Below are 24,550 nucleotides of genomic sequence, written 5' to 3'. Positions count from 1 at the left end.
ACGTGGGCCTGCTGCCTTGAGCTAAGACAGAGTCCAAGGAGCTGACCAGCTGGTAGCCTAGAGTCTGGGTCCCAGTCTCAAATCTGGGATGAACTTCCATGGTGACCTGGGATCCATCTTTTTCCTACATCCCCTCTCTGCATGTGGCCCCTTGGGTCACTATAATGCTTTCTGTGTCAGTACCTGCAGCAGCCAAAGATTTCTCTAAAGTGTCTGACCTGCCCTGGAGTCTGATGACCAAAACTGGGTCTGGCTTTAAAGAGCAAAGTCAAGGTACTGGTCTAACTCTCTTAGACTTTTCCCTTTAGGTAAGGGAGACATTGCAGGATTGAAGCAGTGGCCCCATCCAATTTTTGTTTTAGAAAGGGTGCTCTGCAAACCAGTGCATAAAATGGGCAGAGCAAGGATCCAGCTGGAGGACTGACATGAAATCCAAATGAGGGAGAGATACCAGTGTCTGAACTAGACAGTGGCAGTGGAATTGGAGGGGGATGGAGAAGGGTGTGAGAGGCACTGTGGGGGTGGTGGCAATGGACCTGGGGACAGATAGGATATAGGGGAATGAGAACGGAGATGAGGAAATTTTCCTGAGTTTCTAATGGCATGACTGCTTGATCTTAGAGATGCCATCAATTTCTGCCAACCCACGATCTTTGCCCTCATGATTTCCCTTTCCCTTTTGAGAATCAAGGCCAGAAAACATTTCAGTAAACTGCGGATTCAGATTGGTGGAGTTCTGGTTAGATATGGTTTTGCTGCTCATGGGAAACCTTACTGAATGAGTGAGATTCAATTTCTCCCACATATTCCCTGAGCCTCAGTTTCTCCATCTGTGAGATGGAGACAATGATCCACAATCTGTACATCTCACAAAGCCCTCATGAGACTCAGTGAATGAATGGCAAGGTGTATTTTAGGGTACAGGCCAAAAGTTGATTTCCATATTTTAAACCCAAAGGGAGGTACAGAGGCCAAGGTCACCATGGTGGGTAATGAGGTTGCCCATCCCATTGTTTTTCCTCACATGGGGTCTCTCTGGTTCCTAGCCCTGAGAGTCAGGAATTTTTTTTCCTAGTGAAGAGTGTTTTACTCACAGGAGTGTTGGGGGAAGGATGGTGGGAACCCAGGAGTTCAGGTAGCCCAAGTTTCTCACTAGAGGTACTGGTTGCAGAACAGCATCCTTGGACACATGTTGCTGCTTTATAGAGAGTTTGCTCCGCCTGCCTTCAGCCTTCACATGTGGTTTAATCAGATTAAATATCCATTAACACCAGACTCTTAAAGAGCAAGCCCATCCATTGGCTGTATGTAAAAAAATGAAAAGTTACAAGTGGCAGCATGTTTTCTGACTCTTGGCCCCCAGGTAGAGATTCTCATATCTTTGAAATTATTCTTCTCAAGAGGAATGTGGCTTACAAGGTAGGTGATTATATTTCCGTTCTTTGGGCAAGGAATCTGAGGTCTAAAAAGTGTGCTAATAGCACAAGGTGACATAGCAGGTGAAACCAGAGCAGGACTCCAGCACAGCCCAGGTCTCCAGATCCCATGCCCTTCCATGCTGCCGTGTGCTTCCTCTCCCTTCGAGACCACCTGGCCCAAACACCACTGTACTTTATGCAGAAATGAAGGCCAGCCTAAGGAGACAATGCAACCTACAAAGGCCCTTTCATGAAAAGTAGGAATTTACTAAAAACAGTTATCTGCCAGCTAGCTGAAAGTTGTGGGGTAATCTCTAAGAAGGTCCTAGAAAAATACCTGGCATTGCAGAGGTTCAAAGTGTGTTTAATCCTTTGGCCAAAGTGAAGACATCATCTGATGTATTAAATGTAAACACATGTTTGCCCTGGCCAAATCGCTCACTTGGTTGGAGCTTGGTCCCATGCACCAAAACGTCATGGGTTCTGTTACCAGTCAGGGCACATACCTAGGTTGCAGGTTTGATACCCAGTTCAGGGCATGTTTGGGAGGCAACCAATCTATGTTTTTCACCTTAATGTTTCTCTCTCTCACCTTCTCAAATCAATAAATATATCCTCGTGTGAGGATTAAACAACATAATAAGTAAATATAGGCATGGGTTCTTGTGAAGACTCATTCATGCTGTTCCAAAGGAGAACAAGCAGACTTCAGAACAAGTAGGTTGGGACAGAAAAATTGGTGCCAGGAGGAGAAATAATACTGACAGCATCAAGATCACCCCCATTCCCTAAGTACCCATGACGCACATGACATCTCCCCAGTAAGGCTGTCTTCTACTTATTTTTCAGGAAGAAGGAAGCCTCAGGGAGCTTCAGTTGAAAAGAGCTAAAGGTCAGTAAGAGGTTAAAAGTGTAAATGAATATCTGGGATGAGCAACAGAATGTGGGCATCTGGAAGAGTGAAAACTTGAGCATCATATATGATGTGGTATTTCCCAGGATCTTAACTGGCATACTTTGGACCCGAATCTTAGTCCTGTGTATAGGGAACCACCCAGAAATGCAATGAACATTTTTTAGGCATCTACCAAATGTTAGACCTTCTCTGTGATGCTTTTCATGCCAAAACATCACCCAGTATTTGCAGCAAACTTGTAACAAAGTGACAATTATTCTCATTTTGTACTTGAGGAAGTAGTCTCAAGGGGTTTGATGACCAGGTAAAGGGCTAGCTCTAGGTCATTTACTCAGTCAATTATAGAGCCAAGATTCAGAACTCAGCATTCCTTCTAACACACCATGATGTGTGATGGGGTGGGTGCGTGGTCAGAGAGCTGTCCTGAGCTGGGGCACACTGAGGGTAAAATTAGAGTGGAACATAAACTGATGTCTTCAACAGGAACAAGGAGCATCTCTCACTAAAATTTGCCAAACTTCATAGAGTATGTACACCAATATTTACCTCTAAACACTTGGTGGTTTGACTCAGAAGAGGATGCTAAGGCAAAGTGGAGATCAGCTAGCCCAGTGCTTTTATTTCACAGCTGGGGAAACTGAGGCTGAGATGGGTAATTACTGGTGGGTCAGAGGCAGAACCTGGACCACATGTGAAAGTCCCTTCGTCCTCCTAAAATCCCTGGGAGTGGTGGCAGGGCACAAGAGAAGGTGAAATGGGCTGTCATGTTGAGGGGGAGCATGGTGTTTCATCATAACTGGGCACTGACCACCACCACAACCCCATCAGTAACCCTCACTCTGTTGCATAGTTTAGCTAGTCCTCTGTCAGAATTGGTGTCTTTCTTTTTCATTTAGTAGTGGAACACAATGCAAGAGCCTAACCAGTCCTATGTGACTGAATTCATCCTTCTGGGCTTCTCCTTCAGTCCCAGGACCATGCCTCTGCTCTTCTCAGCATTCCTAATGACCTACCTGTTGATTTTTTTGGGCAACAGCATGATCGCTATCCTCATCTACCTGGATTCACGCCTCCACACACCCATGTACTTCTTTATTGGCATCCTTTCCCTCTTGGATCTGTGCTACACCACTACAACTGTGCCCCAGATGTTGGCACATATGACCAGCCAGAAGAAGACCATCTCTTTTGCCCGCTGTGTGGCCCAAATGTACATTTTCTTGGTGCTAGGTGTCACTGAGTCCTGGCTTTTTGCCATCATGTCTATAGACAGGTATGTGGCCATTTGCCACCCACTTAGGTACAAGGTCATCATGAGCCCTCTGTTGTGTGGGGTAATGGTCATTTTCTGTGGACTCTGGGGTGTCATCTCTGCTCTTCTCTACACTGTGTTTGCCATGCGTCTGCCCTACTGTGGCCCCAACAAGATCAACCACTTCTTCTGTGAAGTCCCAGCAATCTTAAAACTGGCTTGTGCAGACACCTCAGTCAATGACCGAGTAGACTTCATTCTTGGCTTTAGTGTCATTCTGGTTCCACTTTTCCTTATCCTTGTTGTTTATGTGAACATCTTCACTGCCATCTTGAGGATCCGTTCAGCCCAGGGGCGGCTGAAAGCCTTCTCCACATGTGCCTCCCATATCACTGTGGTCACCACGTTCTGTGTGCCAGCCATGGTCATGTACATGAAGCCTGGCTCTGAGGCCACCCCAGAGGAAGACAAAAAGTTGGCCCTGTTCTACAATGTCATCTCTGCTTTCCTCAACCCCATCATCTATAGCCTCCGAAATAAAGATGTGAAGGGGGCATTCCTCAAGGTGATAGGCTGGGGCAGAGCCCCAGAATGAGGCCCTGGGAGGATAGTGGGGGACAGAGAAACAAGACTCATGATGCACACTCAGTGCACCAACACTCATTCACATACTCAGTAGCACCAGTACACACCTCCCCCATTCAGCTTCAATCTCAGTACTACACTGGTCCTTGGGGGACAGCCCATGATTTGGCTGACAGATGAATGCCATGAAATGTCTTCTAGGCACATCAATCTTCCAGTACCCTTTTGTTCTAGAATCTTTGTAGTTAACAAAAGAAGGGACATTTTTGTCAACCTAGTACTTAATAAAAGAATAGCCATTAAAATAATTTATTGAGGCACAGGGGATGGGTTTTGTGGTTGTTCTGTGTCTGAATCTTGAGAAAGGTTCATTACCATCTTATAATGGCATACATGGTATTAGCAATCACCAATGGCAAATGTTCATTGATGCTTACTGTATGGCAGGCCGAATGCTAGGTCCCATGGATGCAGGCATGGATAACCCAAGTCCCAGTGTAGTGGGTGAGAGACAAGTTCTAAGACAAGGATGCTTAAGATACTAAGCATGCTTCTGGAAGCACCATGAAGGAGTGATGGGGTGTTGGCCTGGCTGCACAGATGAGTCCATATTTCTGCTGGGTGTTGGAATAATGAGTACAAATTTTAGAAATGCCCTAAAACTGGAAGTATTAGGCCAAAGTATTTAAGATTATTGATACATAAAGCCAGAGACTTTTGCAAGAAAAAAAGATCAATTTATGCTCCCACCAGCAACATGTGAAAGTCTATGTTTTATGTCTTCTGGTCATCCCTGATTTCATTGTTTAAAAACTAGCCAGTTACAAAGGTGAGAAGGAGTATCTTGTTGGTGTTCTACTTTGCATTTTTTTGGTGCCTACTGTGGTGGCATTTCCATATGCTTGTTGATCATTTGTATGTGTTTTGTGAACTGTTCCTATCTGTTCCCATTATTCTGGGGTGTTTGTATTTTTCTTACCTATTCATGAGAGCTCTTTTTATGTTAATGATATTGTTCAAATGCCTATAAGCATGTTGAAGTTATAGACCCCATTTTATTATCTGCTTTTTACTTTGGCTCTGTTTATTATACAACACGACAGCTCCTGGGCAGTGGGGTAGAATAGTGTCTTTGAGGACATTGTGTACCTCTAGCCATGGGCTCTCATGGAGGGCCTTCCTGTTCAATGTTCTGGCCAGCACAGCTTATTATTTTTGTGCAAGGAGTTTCACAGGTGTGTGCATCAGCAAGGGGCCAGGAAAGAAGAACCCAAGGGGGCTGCATGTTAGCTTTGGGAAATGTCCCAGAGCATCGTGGTGATTGCTTTGTTGGATGCTGGAGTTCCTGCAACAGCAAGCAAAGGCAAAAGCCAGTAAAGACTGGTGATCCAGTAACATGACCCTGCAGATTGGTAAGGCCTGAAAGAACAAATTCTACATTTGTACTCATTCTATGAGGAATAAGCAAAATTTCATGTCAGGTCGTGCCAAGCTAAATTTTGCCTCTGTGGTTAACAACATGCCCAGTCCCCTGTCTAATTTCCCTCACTCTTAAGTGGACAGAGTCCCTTTTCCTTGAGATCACCCAAGACAGGCTGCAGTTTTCCAAAATGGATTTTATTAGAAACAAGAGGAAAATAAATCTAATAATGCAAATGAACAGAAACAAGTGGTACTGAAATAGTATTTTTTTCTGTTCTAAGATAATTTCAGTTGACCTCAGATGCTCTGTCTCAGTTTGGGGATGGGTAGACACAGGCTCATTTCCTCCTTCTCAAGTCCCTTTCTCATGCTGTTTCTCTACTTTTCAGTCTTTGAGTTTTTACTCCTTCCTCCCTTCCCCTTTTAGAATGTACTATCTGGAACTCTAGTCACTTCCACGGATCAGGAGAATCATAGCTGATTATTGGTTCACAGTTCATCCCTGAGTAATAAATTTCAAAAATGAAAACAAATATTTCTTCAAAGATCACTTCGTGCCAGGTCCTGTACTAAGCACTTTTCACCTATTATCTCATTTAATCGTTACAGTTTCCCTGTAAGGAAGGGGTACAAACTTTAGAGCAATTAAAAGTTGCAAAAATGCGCATATCTAGTCATTGGCCAAAGCAGGTGTCTCATCCTGGTCTGTGTGGCACTAAAGTCCAGGCTCTTGACCATTGTGCCCCAGCTGCACAGGCACCTCCATCTCACACTACATCACCATAGATGCCTCCAATGTCTAAGCACCCTGTGCCCTCCCACTGCTTCAGGGTGATGTTAGCCTGATGGAGCCCAGCTCTCCCAGGTCTCATGGAAGAGTACTTGTGGTGAGTGTGTGTTCTGCTTTGCTCCCAGGACTTCAGCATAAATGGGCCCTGCCTCAACCCATCAACTTGAGCAAAACCTTTTTCTCGTCCTTGTTCCTCAGACTATAGATGACAGGGTTGAGAAAGGCTATGGCAAGGTTATAGAAAGGGCCATTTTCTTGCCACTGTTTGACAAGGAATCATAGCTAGGGCTCATGTACATAACGATGCAGGGGATGGTGAACAGGATGACCACAGTGATGTGAGAGGCACAGGTAGAAAAGGCCTTGATCTTCCCCTGAGCTGAGTGGATCTTCATGATGGTCACCAAGGTGTTGGCATAGACAATGACAAAGAGGGAGAGTGGGACCACCATGACATTGAAGCCCATGATGAAGTCCACCACATCATTGAGGGATGTGTCTGCATAGGCCAGCTTCAGGATGGCAAGAAACTCACAAAAGTAGTGGTCGGTTTCATTAGGGCCACAGTAGGGCAGGTGCATTGCAAGGAAGGTATAATACAGACCACCCACCACACCACAGGCTGCACAGATGCCCACCATGAGGAGACACACTCAGTGGCTCATTATGACCTTGTGCCTGAGAGGGTGGCAGATGGCCATGACCTGTCCATGGACATGATGGGAAAAGGCCAAGACTCGGTGATCCCAGAAGAGGAGGAAGATGTGTACCTGGGCCACACATCTAGCAAAAGAGATGGCCCTCCTCTTGCTGAGAATATGCACGAGCATCTGGGGCACCATGGTGGGTGTGTAGCTCACATTCAGCAGGGAGAGAATGCTGATGACAAAGTAGGTGGGAGTGTGGAGGCTTGAGTCCTGGTGGATGAGGATGATGAGGAGGCTGTTGCTCACAAGGATCAACAGGTAGAAGACTAGAAAGAAGGTGAAGAGCAGGGGGTTGATCCTGGGGTCAGGGGCAGAGCCCAACAGAATGAATTCTGTCACAGGGGACTGTTGACTTCCTGAATAGTGATCTGCCTCTTCAGAGAGTTTGGGGGACATGGAATTCATTGAGTGTCTGTGCCAAGGGTGTGTAAGGAATTTCCTCACTCATTGTCTCATTTACATTTTCTAACAGGAAGTTTGCATCGGCAGATGGCCCCACAAGATACGACCCCATACTAGTTTGAGTTGTACTAGGGTTTGGTGCAGGAGTTCATTGAGGTTTCACAGTGATAAAAATGGTGAGGACCAAGTCAGTACAGTACTGTATGCTGTGTCATTCTGGCCTGTGGCTGTCTCTGCCTCCTTTTACTGGCTGAGCTTTTATTTTCTCTTTATTATTCACCCCATTTCTATTTCTCTTTTGGGACTGCAGAGGTTGCTAAGCCTTGGTATAAGATTAAAACCAGGGTTATTATTTGGGTTAGAGTTAATATTTACCTACAAGGGCCCAAAGAATACCGGAGGTGGTGCAAGAAGGGAGCCGATCCCCATTAGAGAAGGGCCCCGGACTGCTCTGAGAGCGCTGACTGCTCCTTGCCATCTCTGGCCCCACAATGGGCAACCAGGCTCCCTCACAAGGCACCCTACCCAGATGGACACAAGACCACAATGAGGTTCCCCATCACTCCCTGTTTACATCCCTGCCTGACATCCAGCTAGGACAGAAAGGTCAGTTACTAACAGCAAAAGATCGGATTCCTAGCGTGCATACAAGGTCTTCACTTTCCTGGCCATCCCCCATGCATCCTGTAAGAACCAGGGTCTTGTGCTCACTGGAGCACTGGCTTGCTGCATTGACCTTGGGAAAGTCACTACCCTCCTTGGCCACTGTGATCTCATCTGTAAGAGGAGGGTGGTGAATGACCTGGAACTGCTCCTCCAGGATAGACATACTCCTGTTTATTTACACCCAGATTTGGAGGCAAAGGGGCCAGGAGTGGGGTTGCAGAGACAGAGTAAAGGGCCCCACAGTCACACCCTTCTCCAGGTGCCTAGGGAAGACTGTTGTTAAAGGTTTTCCAAGGAGGGTCTCCATTGCTGAAATTGGGGTGGGAACATGTACGACCTACGGCACACCATCCTCCAGGCTGCCCTGAGAACACAACTGGAAGTGTTGGACTGCACAGGTTTTGGAAACAGAACTTGGAGTCTTAAAATGTTGGAGTTATACATTGTCAGGTTTTTAAAAATCCTTGAACCACTCTGTCAAAGACAGACATCTGAAGGAACTCAGAACCATTTTGCTCACCCGCGCCTCACCCAGACACACATGGCTCCCTGTGGTTCCTCAAATTAGTGGAAGCCTCCTTGAATCTTACTTTGATAACCACTAGTACAAGTCTCATTTTATTCAAGCCCAGAGAAGGAAGGCAACTGGCTTAAGGTCACACAGCAAGAGTGTTTGAAGTAGGGTGAAATCCCAAGTGACTTGAACCCCTAGTCCAAGCTCTTATACTACCTAGCACTGCAAAGATGAACTGTGAGCCAGAAGATGGGACTTAGGGACAGAGAGAACCTTGTGCTGCAAACTACATCCTTCCCCAGCTCCCGAGGTGGAAATCCTTAAACAAGGACCTGGTGTGAGAGGCTGCCCAGTCCTCATCTCCAGCTTGTGCCCCCAAGCTGAGGCAGAGGAGACAGGGAAGATGTGAGTGGCAGGTCTCTGGCCCCAGGACTCCTTGGACTCTGATGAGTCTGTGCTTTGTTCAGAGAGCAGCATGGGGACTGGTTGGCACTCTCACTTTCCTTGGCTGGCTTGCTGAATGTCTTAGGTCAGTTACTTGGCGTCTCTGAGCCTTAGGTTTCAACTCTGTCACAGTCAGGTTTGATGGTGACCTGTAACGAAGGAGAAGACAGAAATGGATTGTGTGAACCCAAGGTCCTGGTAGGGGTGAGCCTCTAGCTCCGAAGCTGGCCAGGCTTGGGACTGCGGGTGTCAACGTTGGTGCCCTGGTGGCATGTAATGTAAATCAGGGAAAAACCATCTGCTTTTTCACTTGGATCCTTGTGTTTATCTTCTCTTCTCATTTCTACTCTCCTTCAGGCTAGGAGATGAGAGACTCAAGACACTCTTGAATTTTTCTTTTACCATTTACTGCCATGACTCTGAGCAGGAAATTGTTTCTTTGTGTGTGTGTGTGTGTGTGTGTGTGTGTGTGTGTGTGCAAAAAGCAGGTGAAGGGATGAGGAGGCTGCTTGGTATAATATGTGATTGTCAGGTTCTGAAGATCATGCCTTCTCCTCCCTGTTTCTCCAGCCCTTTTCCTCTTTGTTTCTCAGACACACACACCTCCCCAGGCAGTACCTGCACAGACCTGCAGGGGCTAAGAGTGACCCAGAGAAACAGGTAAAACTAGAAAGCAACAAAAGCGGGAAGAATGAAGACAAAAGGCAAGCCTGATAAGGGAGAGAGACACACACAAACACAAGCCACAGGAGGCAGAGAGAGGCAGAATCTGTGGGCACAGACAAGAAAGAGAGAAACACAGAAGCTGGAAGCCAACAGACATGGACAGGAGAAGCAGGGAACTCAGACAGAGGTAGAAGGTGGAATAATGTTTAATCCTCTTCTCGTGGAAGAATAGGAGGGAGGCATGGAGTTGTGGACGATGAGCCAGAGCTGTGGGAGGGAGACACGGGAGGGCTGAGAAGGGCAACTGGACCAGTAAGGAACTGGCAGAGACCAGACAGAAAGAGAGACAGAGGCCATCAGGCAAGGAGTGTGGTGTGGGGGGGCTGGAGGGGGAAAGTCCAGTGTCCTGGGCCACCAAAGAGCTGGCAGAGAGGCCAAGAGCAAGAAGACAGGTGGTGGCGGACAAGGGAAGGTAGTAAGAGAGTTCTGGTGGAGGCAGAGGGAGTGGGAAGGTGAGGAGGGATGGGCAGGGATCCAGGTTCAAGGAGAACCCCAGAGAAACACAGCAAGAGGGAAAGCCTTGTGGATCAAAGAAATGGCAATGGGCTGAGGAGAGAGAAGCGGGGATGGTTAGACAGGAACCTGCCACAGGCGAATCCAGAGGCAAAAGGAGCAATAAACAGAAGGCAAGTGGGAGAAAGGCAAAGAGTGAGCTGAGACCCACTCAGAGGAGGCAGAGACTGAAAAAGCAGGGGAGGCGTGGGGCACAAACTTGGAGGCAGAGAAACAGAAGCAGAAAGAGACAAATGGAGATGAATGGAAAGCAAGACAAAGGGGAGGCAGAGACAGAGGCGGGACAGACCCAGAGGAAGAGAAAGGGATAGATGGACATAGAGGAAGAGAGGCAGAGACAGGCAGCCCTGAACACAGTCACATAGACATTGGGAAAGAGGCAGAGGAAGAGAGAGATGGGGAGGGAGAGACAGACAGACAGATAGACAGACAGACAGACATGCAGGAGACCAGTAGTGGGAACTGCAAAGCCAGCAGGGCTGCACCTGTAGTCCCTGCAAGACCCTACGTGGAAGGCAGCCAGTAGCCTCGCTTTCTCCCCCGAATGGGGGCTGTTGGTGTCCTGAGCTTGTAATCCTGTAGGGAAGAGGGTTTTGGCAAGGCTCCCTCAGACTCAGGGGGCCATTCCCAGGACCCTAGCCAGAACAGCTCCTCAAGTCACCTCTGGCCCAGGGAGAAAACAGCAGACTCCCACTGTGGCAGCTCACTTCCCAAGGATGCTCAAGCCATGCCCTTGTGAAGGCCCATGCTGGGCTGGGGTGGAAGACTCAGCTGGGGGTGGAGTGCCAATCTTGGGGGGCTGGTTATGGGGCTTCCACTGGGCCCTGACGGATGTTTTTTTCTCATCTGCTCTTCAATCTCCAGGAAGACAATGAAGCACCCTGGGAGGGAGGTGTAGGAGGTTGAAGACCATGAAATTGTTCTCTTCCCTTGCCAGGCATCATGCCCAGGGCTCTTTCAATAGTTAGAAATTCTAGGCAAAATATTTATGGTCCTTGAGCTTTCCTGGTCTACAGACATGTTGGAGACCTGAAAGAAAAGATTGTAGGCTCAAAAATAGAGATTCCACAAATTAAAAACTAGTAAATATTTAAATGACTATTAATATAACATTTTATCAGTTAGTCAATCACAACTCATAAAACTCATACATAAGGTATATAATATACAACGTGCTGTATAGTCATATGGTGATAGAGAAATTATATTGAATGTGGGATATGGGGACATTTTAATATGTATCTTATAAAGCACGATGCCCATGATGGCCTTTAACTGCTCAGTGGCATCTCAGGTATCAGCCCTGGAGGGTGTGTTCTGTCTGGCACTTCAGATCACTTGGTGAGAAGCTCTTCTCAAGCAGGAGAGAAGGGGCCAGGTTCCTGCTGAGTCACTTCACTCCCCAAGGACTGTAGCTCTGAGGACTTGAGAGCTAACAGGAAGAACTTGCATTCTGCCATTCTGCGACAGTGAGGCAGCAGCAGAAACTTTGCATTCCCCTTTCTTGATGTTTCTGGCCAAAGGGCAGGGAGGGCTTCAGCCCAGCCTGGATGGCAGAAGAAACTTCAGGGTTCATCCTTTGTGAGAAGACAGTACAGCTGGCCCAGGGGGACTGGAGTTACACTTGGAACTTGTCCCAGTGTGTCCCTGCAGGACCCAAGCTGGGGCTTGGCCAAGAAGGAGAGAATCACAGTGGGGAGAGGCCTCTGAGAGCTGAGCCCAAGAGCCTGGCTTCTGTGACAGGAGGCCGCCCCTGCTCATACTACCCTCCTCTTGGGTACAGAAGGATGGCAGGAAGTCACAGCCAGAGTTCTGGAGTCTCACTGTACCCCACACTCCCCAGATAAAGTCCCTCCCATCTCCTTTTTACTGGCTTCTCCTGTAGCCACAGTGAGGGCTCAGTACTTTCTCCATGATGACTGGTCTCTCTCTGGGTCCCTGTCCTCCTCTCCTGATCCTGACCCAGCAGGGAGTCCCCTGCAGCCCTCAAGGGGCTACACAGGCCTTTTTTCACTCAAAAGCAGCTAAAGACTTTGTGGGGTCCAGTGCAGCTAAATGTGATGGAGGTCCCCTCTGAGACCCTCAGAGCTGGAGGCCTTTGCCTGCCCCACAGGGAACCTCCTACCTTGAGGGTCTCCTCACAGCTCTGGAGGGCTGTTCCCTTCCCAGCCTTCCCTTGGCCCAGCCTGAAACCCGCTCTCCCTGGCTGCCCAGCCTGAGAACTCAGGGACTCCTGGTCTGAGATCCACCTCCCTTCTCAAGTGCCAGGGCCCAAGTCCAACAACTAGGCTCTGTAGGAAACAAGGGTTCCCACAGGTGGTAGAATCATCCCTCTAATATGCAGCTCTGACCTCGTTCCTCCCCTGCTCCAGAACCTTCGTCGGTTCCTGTCTGCACAGTTCAGTTGCAGCTTTTCTGTCTTGCCATCAAAGCCCCCTGAGCTGACTCTGCCCAAGTCTCCAGCCTCCTCTCCTGTCTCGCCCCTGCACTCTCCTGCAGCCCAGCCACCTGTATATCCCCAGACAGCCCTGACTCCACATGGCCAGGATGCTCTGCCACAGCCTGCTGTCTGGAAGACTCCTGCTGTCCCACCCTCAGCAGCTCCTCCTTGGCACACCCATGCCTGCCAGTCATCTCCCCCTTTATGAGAGCCCTCCAGGATTGCTCCTCTGTTCTTCTCTGTGTGGGCCATGGTTTCTCTAACCTACTGTATGATTCTACAAATTCTCAAACGTGTCAGTGGTGTATCAAGGTCACTAATGACTGGAGACAAAAGGATGAACAAAACTTGGTCCTGCCCCTGCCCATGCCCATGCTGGTGGGGGACTGGGAGGGAAGGAGATGGATGTAGTTGTGGCTAGTGCATGGGGCAGGGTTTACACACAACTATGTAGCCACCTGGAGGAGGGTCCCCCTGACTCCTTCTTTTCTCTGAGGGATGTGGGGAAGGGTTCACAGAGGAGGCAATATTTGAGATAACTCCTGAAAGATGAATTGATGTTTGAGGGTGAAGAAAGTGGAGAAGGGTCTCCAAGATAATATATAAGAACTTTAGAATATTTTTCCAATTATTCCACCCCTGACATCAATGTTATCATTTTTTAATATTTTAACATATCATTCACCCCCTGAGATATTGTCTGTATTCTTTTCAGAGGCAGTGCTCATTTGCACTTGCCCAAGTCCATATTTGCTTTTCTTGCCTTTCAGACCTTCCATCTTATTTACTTCCTTCCTCCAAAGTCCTCACTTCATAAGTGTCTTGTCCTGCTGGTGACAAGTTTTCATAATTTTGTTATTCTGTAAATGTCTTGATTTATCTTCATTCTTTACTGATATTTGCTGAGTACAGAATTACGTGGAGGACTGCCTCCCTGGGACGTAGTGCACAGGGCACCTCATCTGAGTGCACCTGCTTCTGGAAGAAACAGCCAGATTTCTCAGAGGTCAGTCTGTTCAACAAGTGGGACCCCAGGACTTTCTGTATGTTCAGCAAAGACAGCTGCAGGGACTTCCCCAGAGGATGGCTTTATCTCCGTTTTGGGGTGTGGTGATGCCACCCCTTGCCACATTGTGTTCCTGAGGCACACAGGTAATGAATGGATCCAGCTGCTTGACCCATGGTAATGGAACCAACACCAAAACTCAGATCCCCTTGATCATGAACTCCATAAAATCATCTTCCAACCACACTCTGTGGAAGGCTGGACATGCACCTCAGGTGGCTTCAGTGAGGAGGGGCAGTAGTCACAAAAACTTACACATCAACTTCTTGGTGAATTTGAGAGACAAGATGATGACATTCACCTAGTGCCATTCTGTGTGACAGAATTAAAGGACTGTGAAGGATGAAACCACTTTCAGTAATTTATGGCAGTGCTGTCAACATTAAAACTGCACAGGTTTACAGAGCCTCCTTCCAAGAACTTGGTCCAGGAGAAGAGCTGTATCCTGTGTGAGTATAACAGGAGGACCAGTGATTAGTATTCACACTGCAAAAGCAGAACAAATTCGTGTAAGACTGTACCCCTGAATGCTACTTTTGATAAGGGAAGTCAGGAGTTAAAGATTTCAGCTGTAGTTATAGTTGATAAGTGTAAGTGATGAATGCATGTGGAAAACTGTTGAACCAGGAACTCAAATACATTACCTCCATGGCTCCAGGAGGTCAGCAAGCAATATAGCCTTTGTACCCCAGGATGTCTGCAAGTGGGTCAGGATGGTATGTGAGCCATTGTGTTCCAGGGAGGGAACGTGGTGATCCAGACAAAGAGTTGTTGACCAGCAGATAAGGGAATACTAGGAAAATTGCTGTCAGACTGCAACTCTGAACTGATGAACATTTTCCTGGCCCGCTTACCTCCTCTATTCTTCTCCTTATAAAAAGGTCAGCTTGAGTGAAATGTTAAGAGGCTTTCTAGGGTACATATTCTACAGTCTTCTCAGATCTCTGGCATCTGAATATAGTGCCCATAAAGATCCAATCCTTGCTGTGATCAGTGTGGCTCAGTTGGTTGGTCCTTGTCCTTCAAAGGAAAAGATTTGGTTTCTGATCAGGGCACATGCCTGGGTTGTGGGTTTGGTCCCAGGTTGGGCTGTGTTTGAGAGGGAACTGATAGATGTTTCTCTTTCACATTGATGTTTCTCTCCCTTCTTTCCCCTTTGTTGAGACCCCAAGTTCCCCCTCCACTTTGTTGAACATATTAGATCTGTCATGATTTTTTAATACTGATCTCCATCAAACACTGTATTCCCTGGAATTAAAGCTCTGCTCATAGAAAGGGGAAGAAGAAGAAGAAGAAGAAGAAGAAGAAGAAGAAGAAGAAGAAGAAGGAGAAGGAGAAGGAGAAGGAGAAGGAGAAGGAGAAGGAGAAGGAGAAGGAGAAGGAGAAGGAGAAGGAGAAGAAGAAGAAGTAGAAGGAGAAGCAGAAGGAGAAGAAGAAGAAGAAGAAGAAGGTGGAGGAGGAGGAGGGTAAGGAGGAAGAGAAGAAGGAGAAGAAGGAGGAGAAGGAGAGGAGGAGGAGAAAGGAGGAGGAAAAGCAGAGTGGGAGAGGAAGGGGGGTGGAGAGGAGGAGAAGGAGGCTATGCAAAAATATCTTTTCTCCAGGAAGCTAAAAATAGGAATTACCAAAGAAATCAACTTTTGGCATAACAGAGACCATTGGTGGGGTTTGGACAGAATATGAATTTGAAATCTACATCCATAGCGTCTTAGTGACTTTCAAATGACTTTTAAAATAATCTTATTTTGGCAAAAAAAATGTACATGAATTAGCTGTTTTCCTTTAGCACCTTTCCATTGTTGCTTTTCAAAACAATGCTGACTGTCATTAGCTCTTTAAAGAAAATCTGTCCTTTAGCCCCTCCTTTGCTACATTTAGAATTGTCTCTTTAACTATACTGTTGTGAAGATTCTCCATGGGGCAAACATCTGTGGATTTCTTTTTTATTCATCCTGTTGTGTTTTGTGATTAGGAATAATCTTTGAAGATTATTGAAGATAGAAAGGGTGGGTGTTGTCCAAAAAACATCATCTAAGACTTGCAAAAAGGCAGAAGAGATTTCTTGGTGTCCTCTTGGTATTGTCTAGCAGATGCTCCAAGGATTATCTGACTTTATAGGGGTGTACTCCTTTAAATGACCTTTCATGGACTAGGATGTGTTACAGCTCTGCAGGTGTAGCTGTGAAGGTATAGAAAACTGATAGCTATGCAAAAGATTCCTGTCCACAGTAATGTGCATGATTCATATTCATTACAATGCAAATGTTCAGTAGAAAACATAAATTTCTGTAAGTCAAATTCTTTCTTGAACCAGTCCTAATATCTTACTGGTTCCTTCATGAATTAATGAGATCAGTGAAATTTTTGACCTATGTTCACTTAGGAAAAATTCTAAAGAAAAAATTCATAAGCCATTTGAATTCCATTTATTAAGTTGTTGTTTTAGTCTGTTTATCACAAGAAAGTGGAAAGAATGTTCTTCAGCAGTAAAACCAAATCAACATAGATACATGTCAAAACCTATTGTTGACTTATTAATTTGAGTTACAGAAGAATACATACTGAATAATTCAATTTTAAAAATTATGAAAACAAATAGTAATTTAAGAATTATATTATAGCTTCAAAAATATTAATTAAAGCAATGAAAATTTGTGAAACCTGAAATATAGAGACTAAAATGTTAACAGTACTTATCTCTAGGTCAGAGGTAATGAATGATTGTCATTTTCTTCTTTTTGTTTGCCTCTGACTTTTGCAATAAAGAAAGCAAATAATAAACTAAAAGAAGATATAACATGTTCAATGCATGTAATAGATAAAGAATTAATACCCGAAATATATTTAACAAACTACAAATCAAGAAAGGGAAAACAACGTCTTATATGATTGAGCACATCATTTGTTATTCACCATGATGAATGCTGTTATTATAAATTCAGCACATTATTATCTTATTTAATCTTTCCAACAACTCTGCACTGCATAGTATTTTCTCTCCATTACCAGAGAGGAAACTGAAACACTGAGAAGTGATGTAACTTGCTCATCACCACTGAGCTAGTAAAGGGTAGGTAGAGCTGGGAAAAACACAGAAGTCTGTCTAAGGATGATAAATAGTGGTGGGTGTACACTTGACTATTGTGTGTTCACCAACACACAATACAGTGTACAGGTGATGTATTATAGACTTGTACACACACCTGAAACCTGTATAATTTTGTTAACCAGTGTCACCCCCAATAAATTCAAGAATTGAAAAAAAAAGAACACAGAAGTCTGACTTCAGAACCGCCTACACTCAATTCACAATGCTATCAACAATCTCATGAAAAGATGTTACATTCACTAGCAAGTAGGGAATTACTAATGAAACAAAAAGCAATGTTGCCACTTTCCATCTATGCAATACCTAAGAACATTAAGATGTTTGAGATACATGAACAACATCAAGTGTTGATGGGAATGAAAGGTGTAGAGGGTATAACTACTTCAAAGAACAATTCAGGAGTATCTGGTAAATTTAAATACGTTGGTTTTATAATATACAAAGTCCACATATCCATCAATCCTGGAAAAATACTTCTATACAGAGAAATGTCCAAAGACGTCATTGCAGAATTATTTAAATAGTGAAGAATTGGACTTCCGGCAAGATGGGGGAATAGGTGGACGCACCTTACCTCCTTGCACAACCAAGATTAGAACAACAATAATTTACAGATGGAATATCACTCAGAACTGATAGAGAATTTATCTGAATGGAAGTTGGACAGCTAAGAAGTTGAAATAGACCCGTACATAGAGACTGGTAGGAGACGACGAGCCGGGTGGGTGCGGGGCTGGCGCGGGTCAGTGACGCCCGGAGGTTGGGGAAAATTTGGCGCGAAATCGGCGCAACAGCCATCCAGGGCACAAGAACGCAGTGGTGATCCCTGAGTATGCAAGCTGCGGCTGGCGGAACCAATGAGACAACGCTTGTGGACCAGGGCAGAGCTCACAGCCCAGGATCCCAAAGAAGGGTCTGAGCCCAGGAGAATGGAACTACCGCCATTGTTCCCTCCTGCTCCCGCCCCCGCCCCCACCCCCACGTTAACGTCACAATCTAGCGACCGGGGTGTCCAGCCCCGGTGAACACCTAAGGCTCCGCTCCCCACCCTAACAAGAGCAACCAGACTGAAAAGAAAAAAAAGGAGACACAGGGAAAGACATAAGACATGTTTCCAACAGAACAGATCAGTGCCCCAGGACTCATCCTTTTGAGTGACTAAGAAATAGCCAATCTATCAGATGCACAGTTCAAAACACTGGTGATCAGAAAGCTCATGGAATTGGATGATTTTGGGCGCAATTTAGATGAAAGGATGCAGGTTACCATAAAAGAGATGAGATACGCAGAGGAGAGCCAATAGTGAAAGGAAGGAATCTGAGTCTCAAAACAATACAGTGGACCAGAAGGAAGATAGAATCAACCAAGCAGGAAAGCATGATGAAATAAGAATTCAAAAAATCGAGGAAAAGCTTAAGAGCATCCAGGACACCTTTAAATGTTCTAACATCTGAATTATAGGGGTACCAGAATGGGAAGGAGAAAAGCAACAGATTGAGCACGTATTTGAACAAATAATAAAGGAGAACTTCCCCAATCTGGCAAAAGGAACGGTCTTCCAAGAAATCCAAGAAGCTCAGAGAGCCCCAAAGAAGTTGGACCCAAGAAGAAACACACCAAGGCACATCATAATTACATTAGCCAAGGTAAAAACGAAGGAGAGAATCCTAGAAGCAGCAAGATATAAGGGGACAGTAACCTACAAAGGAGTTCCCATCAGACTGTCAGCTGATTTCTCCAAAGAGACCTTACAGGCAAGAAGGGGCTGGAAAGAAATATTCCAAGTCATGAAAGACAAGGACCTACATCCCAGATTGCTCTATCCAGCAAAGCTCTCATTTAGAATGGAAGGGAAGATAAAGTGCTTTTCAGATTAGGTCAAGTTAAAGGAGTTCATCATCACCAAGCCCTTATTTTATGAAATGCTAAAGGGACTTATCTAAGAAAAGAAGATAAAGAAAAGACATGTATAGTAAAAGGACAGCAAACTCACAATTATGAACAACCACACCTAAAGCAAAACCAAAAGAAACTAAGTAAACAACTAGAACAGGAACAGAACCACAGAAATGGAGGGCACATGGAGTGCTAGCAGCAGGGGAGTGGGAGGAGGAGAGAGGGGGAAAAGGTATACAGAATAAGTAGCATAGAATGTAGGTTGGAAATAGATAGGGGGAGGGCAAGAATAGTACGGGAAATGTAGAAGCTAAAGAACTCATAAGTATGACACATGGACATGAACTAAAGGGGGGAACGTGGGTGGAAGAGGGGGTACAGGGTGGAGGGGAGAGAAGGGGGAAATGGGACAACTGTAATAGCATAATCAATAAAATACATTAAAAGTACATAAATAAATAGTGAAGAATTGGGAATAAAGGAATGTTCAATAGCAGATAACTATAATGTGGTGTATTCAAAGGGAACACACTAGGCCTATAATTCTCAAGTAGGTAGATGTTAGAAATGTGATATTGATATCATGCCAGCATTAAAAAAATAAATTTATGCAAGAATCATTCATTATATCATTTATCCATATGATTGTGTGCAGCAAAAACTGAAAAATACACTGAATAAACTTCAGTTAAATCAATGATTGATTCGGGGGAGTTGAGAATATTCAAAGAACATTTCAGTTTTCTCTGTAATGATTTAATCCTTTAAAAAAGACTAAATATAGCAAAATATTACTAAGTGTTCATTTTGGATGGAAAAATGGAGTCTTTATTATAAAATTTTCTATAATCTCTATGTGTCTCTTCTGTGGAGAGAGACATATATGCATATAGGTAATATATAATGATATACAGATATATATAAACACATATTTTTATTCTATGAAATATATATTTATTTTCTCAAAATCAAAGTGAAATTTAAAATGTAAAACCAGGACACAGCCAGTTTCACAACTTGAGTCCAGACAAGATCAATTATTAGCTATACTGTTATACAGCTGTGTCTAAAATAATTGAAGCTTAGACTTTAGAGCATCTAATGCAAAGGGCAATACTAAATACTATTTGTAAGTGCATGGCTGTCTTTCTGCACAACCTACATACTCTTTATGTCATTTCCATCCCTAAATCCTTTAAACTGTGGAAAAGAACATGTACATGTTGAACATTTGGCTGTGATGACATTGCATTGACATGAACTTATAAAGGTGAGGAAAGAACCCAGGAAGAGCAATAAAGCAATGACCTTGAGCCATATGGCAGGATATAGTTTTTATAGTAAAATTTCTTTGCTTTCAATACTTAACTGAGTCATTGGGTGGTAGCTGCTGAAAATATTCCAACCAATGGGGAGACCTTCAGTTTACGGGTGGCCACACCCTCTCTCACTGGCTCACAACCCCAGGAAGCCTCAGGTTGATGCAAACTGATGTGTTTTTATGAAACCACACGAGACCCATATAGTCTGCTCAGGACTCATGACAACTCTGAAACATCCTGGGTCACTGAGCTTTCCCTCTACCACCAAATACCTTCAGAAAGGCTCCCTTTACATCCTTGTTCCAGAGGCTGCAGATGATGGGGTTGAGGAAGGCAGAGACAACGTTGTAGAACAGGGCTAACTTCTTGTCCCGCTCTGGGTCGAACCAGGAGCCAGGTCTCATGTACATGATCATGCATGGTCCATAGAACATGGTGACCACAGTGACATGGGTAATACAGGTGTAGAAGGACTTGAACCTCCCCTGGGATGAGCAGATCCTCAAGATGGAGGCAAAGGTGCGGACATAAGAGGCCAGGATGAGGGACAGTGGCACCAAAAGAAGGATGAAACCCAAGACGAAATCCAACTGGTCATTGAAGGAGGTGTCTGCACAGGCCAGCTTCAGGACAGCAGGGACCTCACAAAAGAAGTGGTTTATCTTGTAGGGACCACAATAAGGCAGACGCATGGTGAAGATACTGTAGATAAGAGCCCCAGCTATGGTGATGAGCCAACAGACTGTGACCATCTTGATACAAATGGCACGGCTCATGAGTAGGGTATAGTGGAGGGGGAAGCAAATGGCCACATACCTGTCGTAGGCCATAACGGCATAGAGGACACACTCAGCAATACCCAGGACCAAGAAAATGAACATCTGGGCTACACAAGCTCCCCAGGAGATCATCCTCCTTGGACACACCATATTAACCAACATTTGGGGCACAGTGGTGGTGACATAGCTTATGTCCACCAAGGAGAGGATGCTGAGGAAGAAGTACATGGGTGTGTGGAGGTGTGAATCCAGGTAGATCAGGGTGATGATGAGTCCATTGCCCAGAAGGGTGATGATGTAGAGAAGGAGGAAGAAAGTGAACAGGGCGGTTCTGACATGCAACTCACTGGAGAAGCCAAGGAGAAGGAACTCAGACACAGAGCTGTGGTTCTTCTTGCCAAGACTCTGCATGATGATCTGCTTATTAAAGACAAACAGGACTTCCTGGTTCTGTCCTTGGCCTTGTGGGAGGGAGGACACAATTGACAGAAGCTGAGTCACACACACAGCACCTTGCACAGAAAGTTGCACAGAGGTGGACAAACCTTTGTTGAGTTGGATGAAAATGGAAAGGAAGCTAGGGCAGCTCTGGCACTGGGGAGTAAGTCAGGAGATCTGGAGTGACACCTGTAATAGAATATAGGCTATCCGACGGCCCACAGGCCCTTTTTCTGGACACTATTCTCACCCAGAGAAGGCAAGGCATCTGGTAGCCATGTTTGTAACAGGGCACCCAGCCAACCCTGGCCCCTGTCAAATTGTACCAAGGTTGTACACTTACCCCAAACACACTCCTGCTGAGGATTTAAAATGGTGACACTGAGAGCCTGTGTGAGTGGGCTGTAGGTGCTTGGGATACTCTCAAGCCAGAACTGGTGAAGTGGTAACTCAAAATCCCAAGGGAGCTGAAGCTGTAGAGAAAAAAAGGGGAGGCATTGCATTGATGACAGAATAGCAGACAGGCTGGGAAGCAGAGAGGAGACCTCACAGCCCTAAGCAGCAGAGAGGGTGACTGCTCCCCAAAATGCTACCTGTAGCCCTTCCTAAATGTCCCACAGTGTTCACTTACCCAGCTATGTGACTTTGGGCAAGTCCCTTCACCTCCATGGGCTACAGTCTCCCTGTCCGTTACATTGAGGTGAAACATCTGTGGCACAGAGTAATAGTGAGGAGCAAATGAAATTCTGTATGTCGAGACATTTTGATACAAAAAGGGGGTTAGTATGAGTGGAAGAAGTCTGGAAATCAGAAGAGCAGAGCTCTGATTCTGATCCTGACCTAATTTAGCTGTACAATCTTGGGTAACTCCATAGGTAACCCTCTGCAAACTTAACAGCCCTATTTTGAAGTGAAGCTGTTGGACTTGACCACTGCAAAGGATCCTTCTGGCTCTGCTATTTTGATGCCAGGCTGGACATCTATGATCGCAGCAGTTACCATGAGCACCATGGGGAGCTGAGCTGTCTGCTGATCAGGACTGTGTTGGTGGGAGACTTGCTTTGGAGATGGAGACGTGAGACCAGAGTGTAGGAAAATAGAGAGATTCAGTGCAGATTCAGGTCAACACACCTGAGTCTTGCAGCCTTTTTACCTACTCCCCAGTCACTTAGCCTCTCAGAGTCTGGTGTTTGCCATCTGTAATGCCTCCTCCATAGTGGAGAGTGCATGAAAATCATGTGGTTTACCAAGATTCCTCAGTAAGTGGTAGCAATTTGGGTAATGGGAAGATGAGTGGAAGGAAGAGTGGAATGAGGGGAGAGGAGCCGTTGTGGCATTTTCTGAGGTTCCAGAGGACAGGGTTAAAAACATGACTTTGGGGACTGGTGTTGCAGGATGATGGTGAAGGTCTGGAAGATGGAAAAGTTGCCTGAGGCTGCATGGGCAAAAGAGGGTAGTGTGATCTTTTTGTGCTGAGCTTTAGAGAACATCAAGAGTTGGATGAAGGAGAAAAATGTCCCAGATCAGAAGTGCTTGTGAAGGGAAGAGGAGAACTAGGGATGCTCAGAGTATTAGATATTGAGAGGAAAAACTCTGAAAAAATCAGTGCTGGTGAGCAGTGCAAATGGCAAACCCTGACCAGGATGATAAGGGCTGTTCGCAGCCTCCCATCCACCAGTTCACACCCCCACCCTGGACTTTTTCAGTGGCCTCCCTCCCTGGTGCACCCATCAGCAGGTACTGTTTCATCTCTCATGCCCTTCCCATGCCTCCTTAGACTGGAATTGAAGGCATTTCTAACAACTTTTCAAGTCTGTGGGACTCCCCAAGACCTCTGAGACAGCAGAGCCATGATGCTAACAGCACAATCACAGAAAGATCCCAGTCTGGGTATCGGGGCTGGCCTCCTCTCTGAGTGGAAGACCTTTTAAGCTGCCTGACTCTCTCAGTATCTGCCACTCACTATCTCCACCTCCCTTCCCTTAAGGATTTATCTGCTCAAACACCTTCCATAATCTCTCTGTTTCTGCTCATCCCAGTATCTTCCTGGCACCCATATTGGGGTTTCCTCCTTACCCACCAGCCTAATCTTGTATTACCTTCCCTCCCAGCCACATGGTAGGCAGAGGCTGTCCTATTTAGATCTCTCCACAGGATCTAGTAGGGATTGAAAGACTGCTTGTGGAGCTATGGCCTAGTGCTAGTTTTCTCTGCTTTAGCACCAAATTCTGTTCTGCTTTCCACTAAGCTTTATGTTGCAGGACCAGGCCGAACTCTTGGGTTTCTGGCTGCATAGACCTGCCGGGATCTTACCAACCATGTCTACTGCCTCTCTCAAAGGCACCCATGAAAACAACGATTAAGCAAAACCTCACACCAGGAAAATGCCATATTCATACATCCACCCTCCTTTCTCCATCTGCCCTAGCCTTCCTGTCCCTTCACAGCCTCTCTAATTCTAGTAGAGAAGAACAGAGAAGATGCCTCATCAGGAGCCCACCAGGGGTGGGAGGGTGCTCCTGAGAAGGGTGTGTGCAAGTCTGGAAAGGGTACTGGAGATCCCACTCCTGTTCAGTGCAGGCAGACGCACCCGTCTCCCCTCTCCCAGTGAATGGGAGAGACTAGGGTGGGGGTCCTCAGCCCATTCTTGGGGAAGCCAGGGAAGAAAACTCCCCTAGACCTTCCCTCAGTTCCACCTACAAATGACCAGCACCCTCTTCTTCTTGACTCACCTTTTTTACTCCTGTGGCAGCATCAGCTTGGTTTCTGTTGGTCTTGGGTGATTTGGTAGAAAGCAGTGCACCCCTGCTCCTTAGCACAGTGGCCGTGCAGGGGAGATGTGTTCCTCTCCTGAGAGTGGCCCTGAAAGAGGGATTTCCAGCTGGTAGACCAGGGAAAGTCTTCTGTCAGAATGGAGTAGGAGAGTAGATTTCTAATGCCTGAAAAGCCCTGAGGATTCCCTGTCCATGCTGCTAAATGCAGCACAGTGCCTCTGTGAAGATGAAAGGCACCGCCAGGAAATTAATGCTCTCAAGATATTTCAGGCATCGCCCCTGGAGCAAATGAGATGGGCATCCTTGTGAAGTTTCCATTTGGGGACTAGAGTTTCTTCCCACTGTGACTAGAGGAAGGAGGAGTCCTATGTCTG

The 24,550-nt window shown here is 45.8% G+C and overlaps 2 protein-coding genes and 2 pseudogenes across 2 annotated transcripts; 2 read left to right on the top strand and 2 right to left on the bottom strand.

Moving 5' to 3' along the window:
- Nucleotides 1-3,242: 3,242 nt before the first annotated feature.
- On the top strand, nt 3,243-4,181 carry LOC123832178 (olfactory receptor 2A12-like). The gene has a single exon (XM_045859731.1). The coding sequence runs from the start codon at nt 3,243-3,245 to the stop codon at nt 4,179-4,181; it is 939 nt and encodes a 312-aa protein (XP_045715687.1).
- Nucleotides 4,182-6,533: 2,352 nt separating this feature from the next.
- On the bottom strand, nt 6,534-7,495 carry LOC123832089 (annotated as a pseudogene).
- Nucleotides 7,496-11,610: 4,115 nt separating this feature from the next.
- Nucleotides 11,611-14,388, top strand: LOC123832088 (annotated as a pseudogene).
- Nucleotides 14,389-20,427: 6,039 nt separating this feature from the next.
- Nucleotides 20,428-21,375, bottom strand: LOC123832200 (olfactory receptor 2A12-like). The gene has a single exon (XM_045859757.1). It carries the CDS (start codon nt 21,373-21,375, stop codon nt 20,428-20,430), a length of 948 nt encoding a protein of 315 aa, XP_045715713.1.
- Between the last annotated feature and the right edge of the window lie 3,175 nt (nt 21,376-24,550).

Source organism: Phyllostomus hastatus, unplaced genomic scaffold (assembly GCF_019186645.2).
Source record: "Phyllostomus hastatus isolate PE091 unplaced genomic scaffold, TTU_PhHast_1.1 phas_scaffold_182, whole genome shotgun sequence".
Lineage (NCBI taxonomy): Eukaryota > Metazoa > Chordata > Mammalia > Chiroptera > Phyllostomidae > Phyllostomus > Phyllostomus hastatus.
The sequence above is the reverse complement of the archived record's forward strand: the minus strand, read 5'-3'. Positions and strand labels throughout refer to the sequence as shown.

Coding starts and splice junctions, on each gene's coding strand:
- LOC123832178 (XM_045859731.1), top strand. CDS start 3,243: ATGCAAGAGCCTAACCAGTCCTATGTGACTGAATTCATCCTTCTGGGC.
- LOC123832200 (XM_045859757.1), bottom strand. CDS start 21,375: ATGCAGAGTCTTGGCAAGAAGAACCACAGCTCTGTGTCTGAGTTCCTT.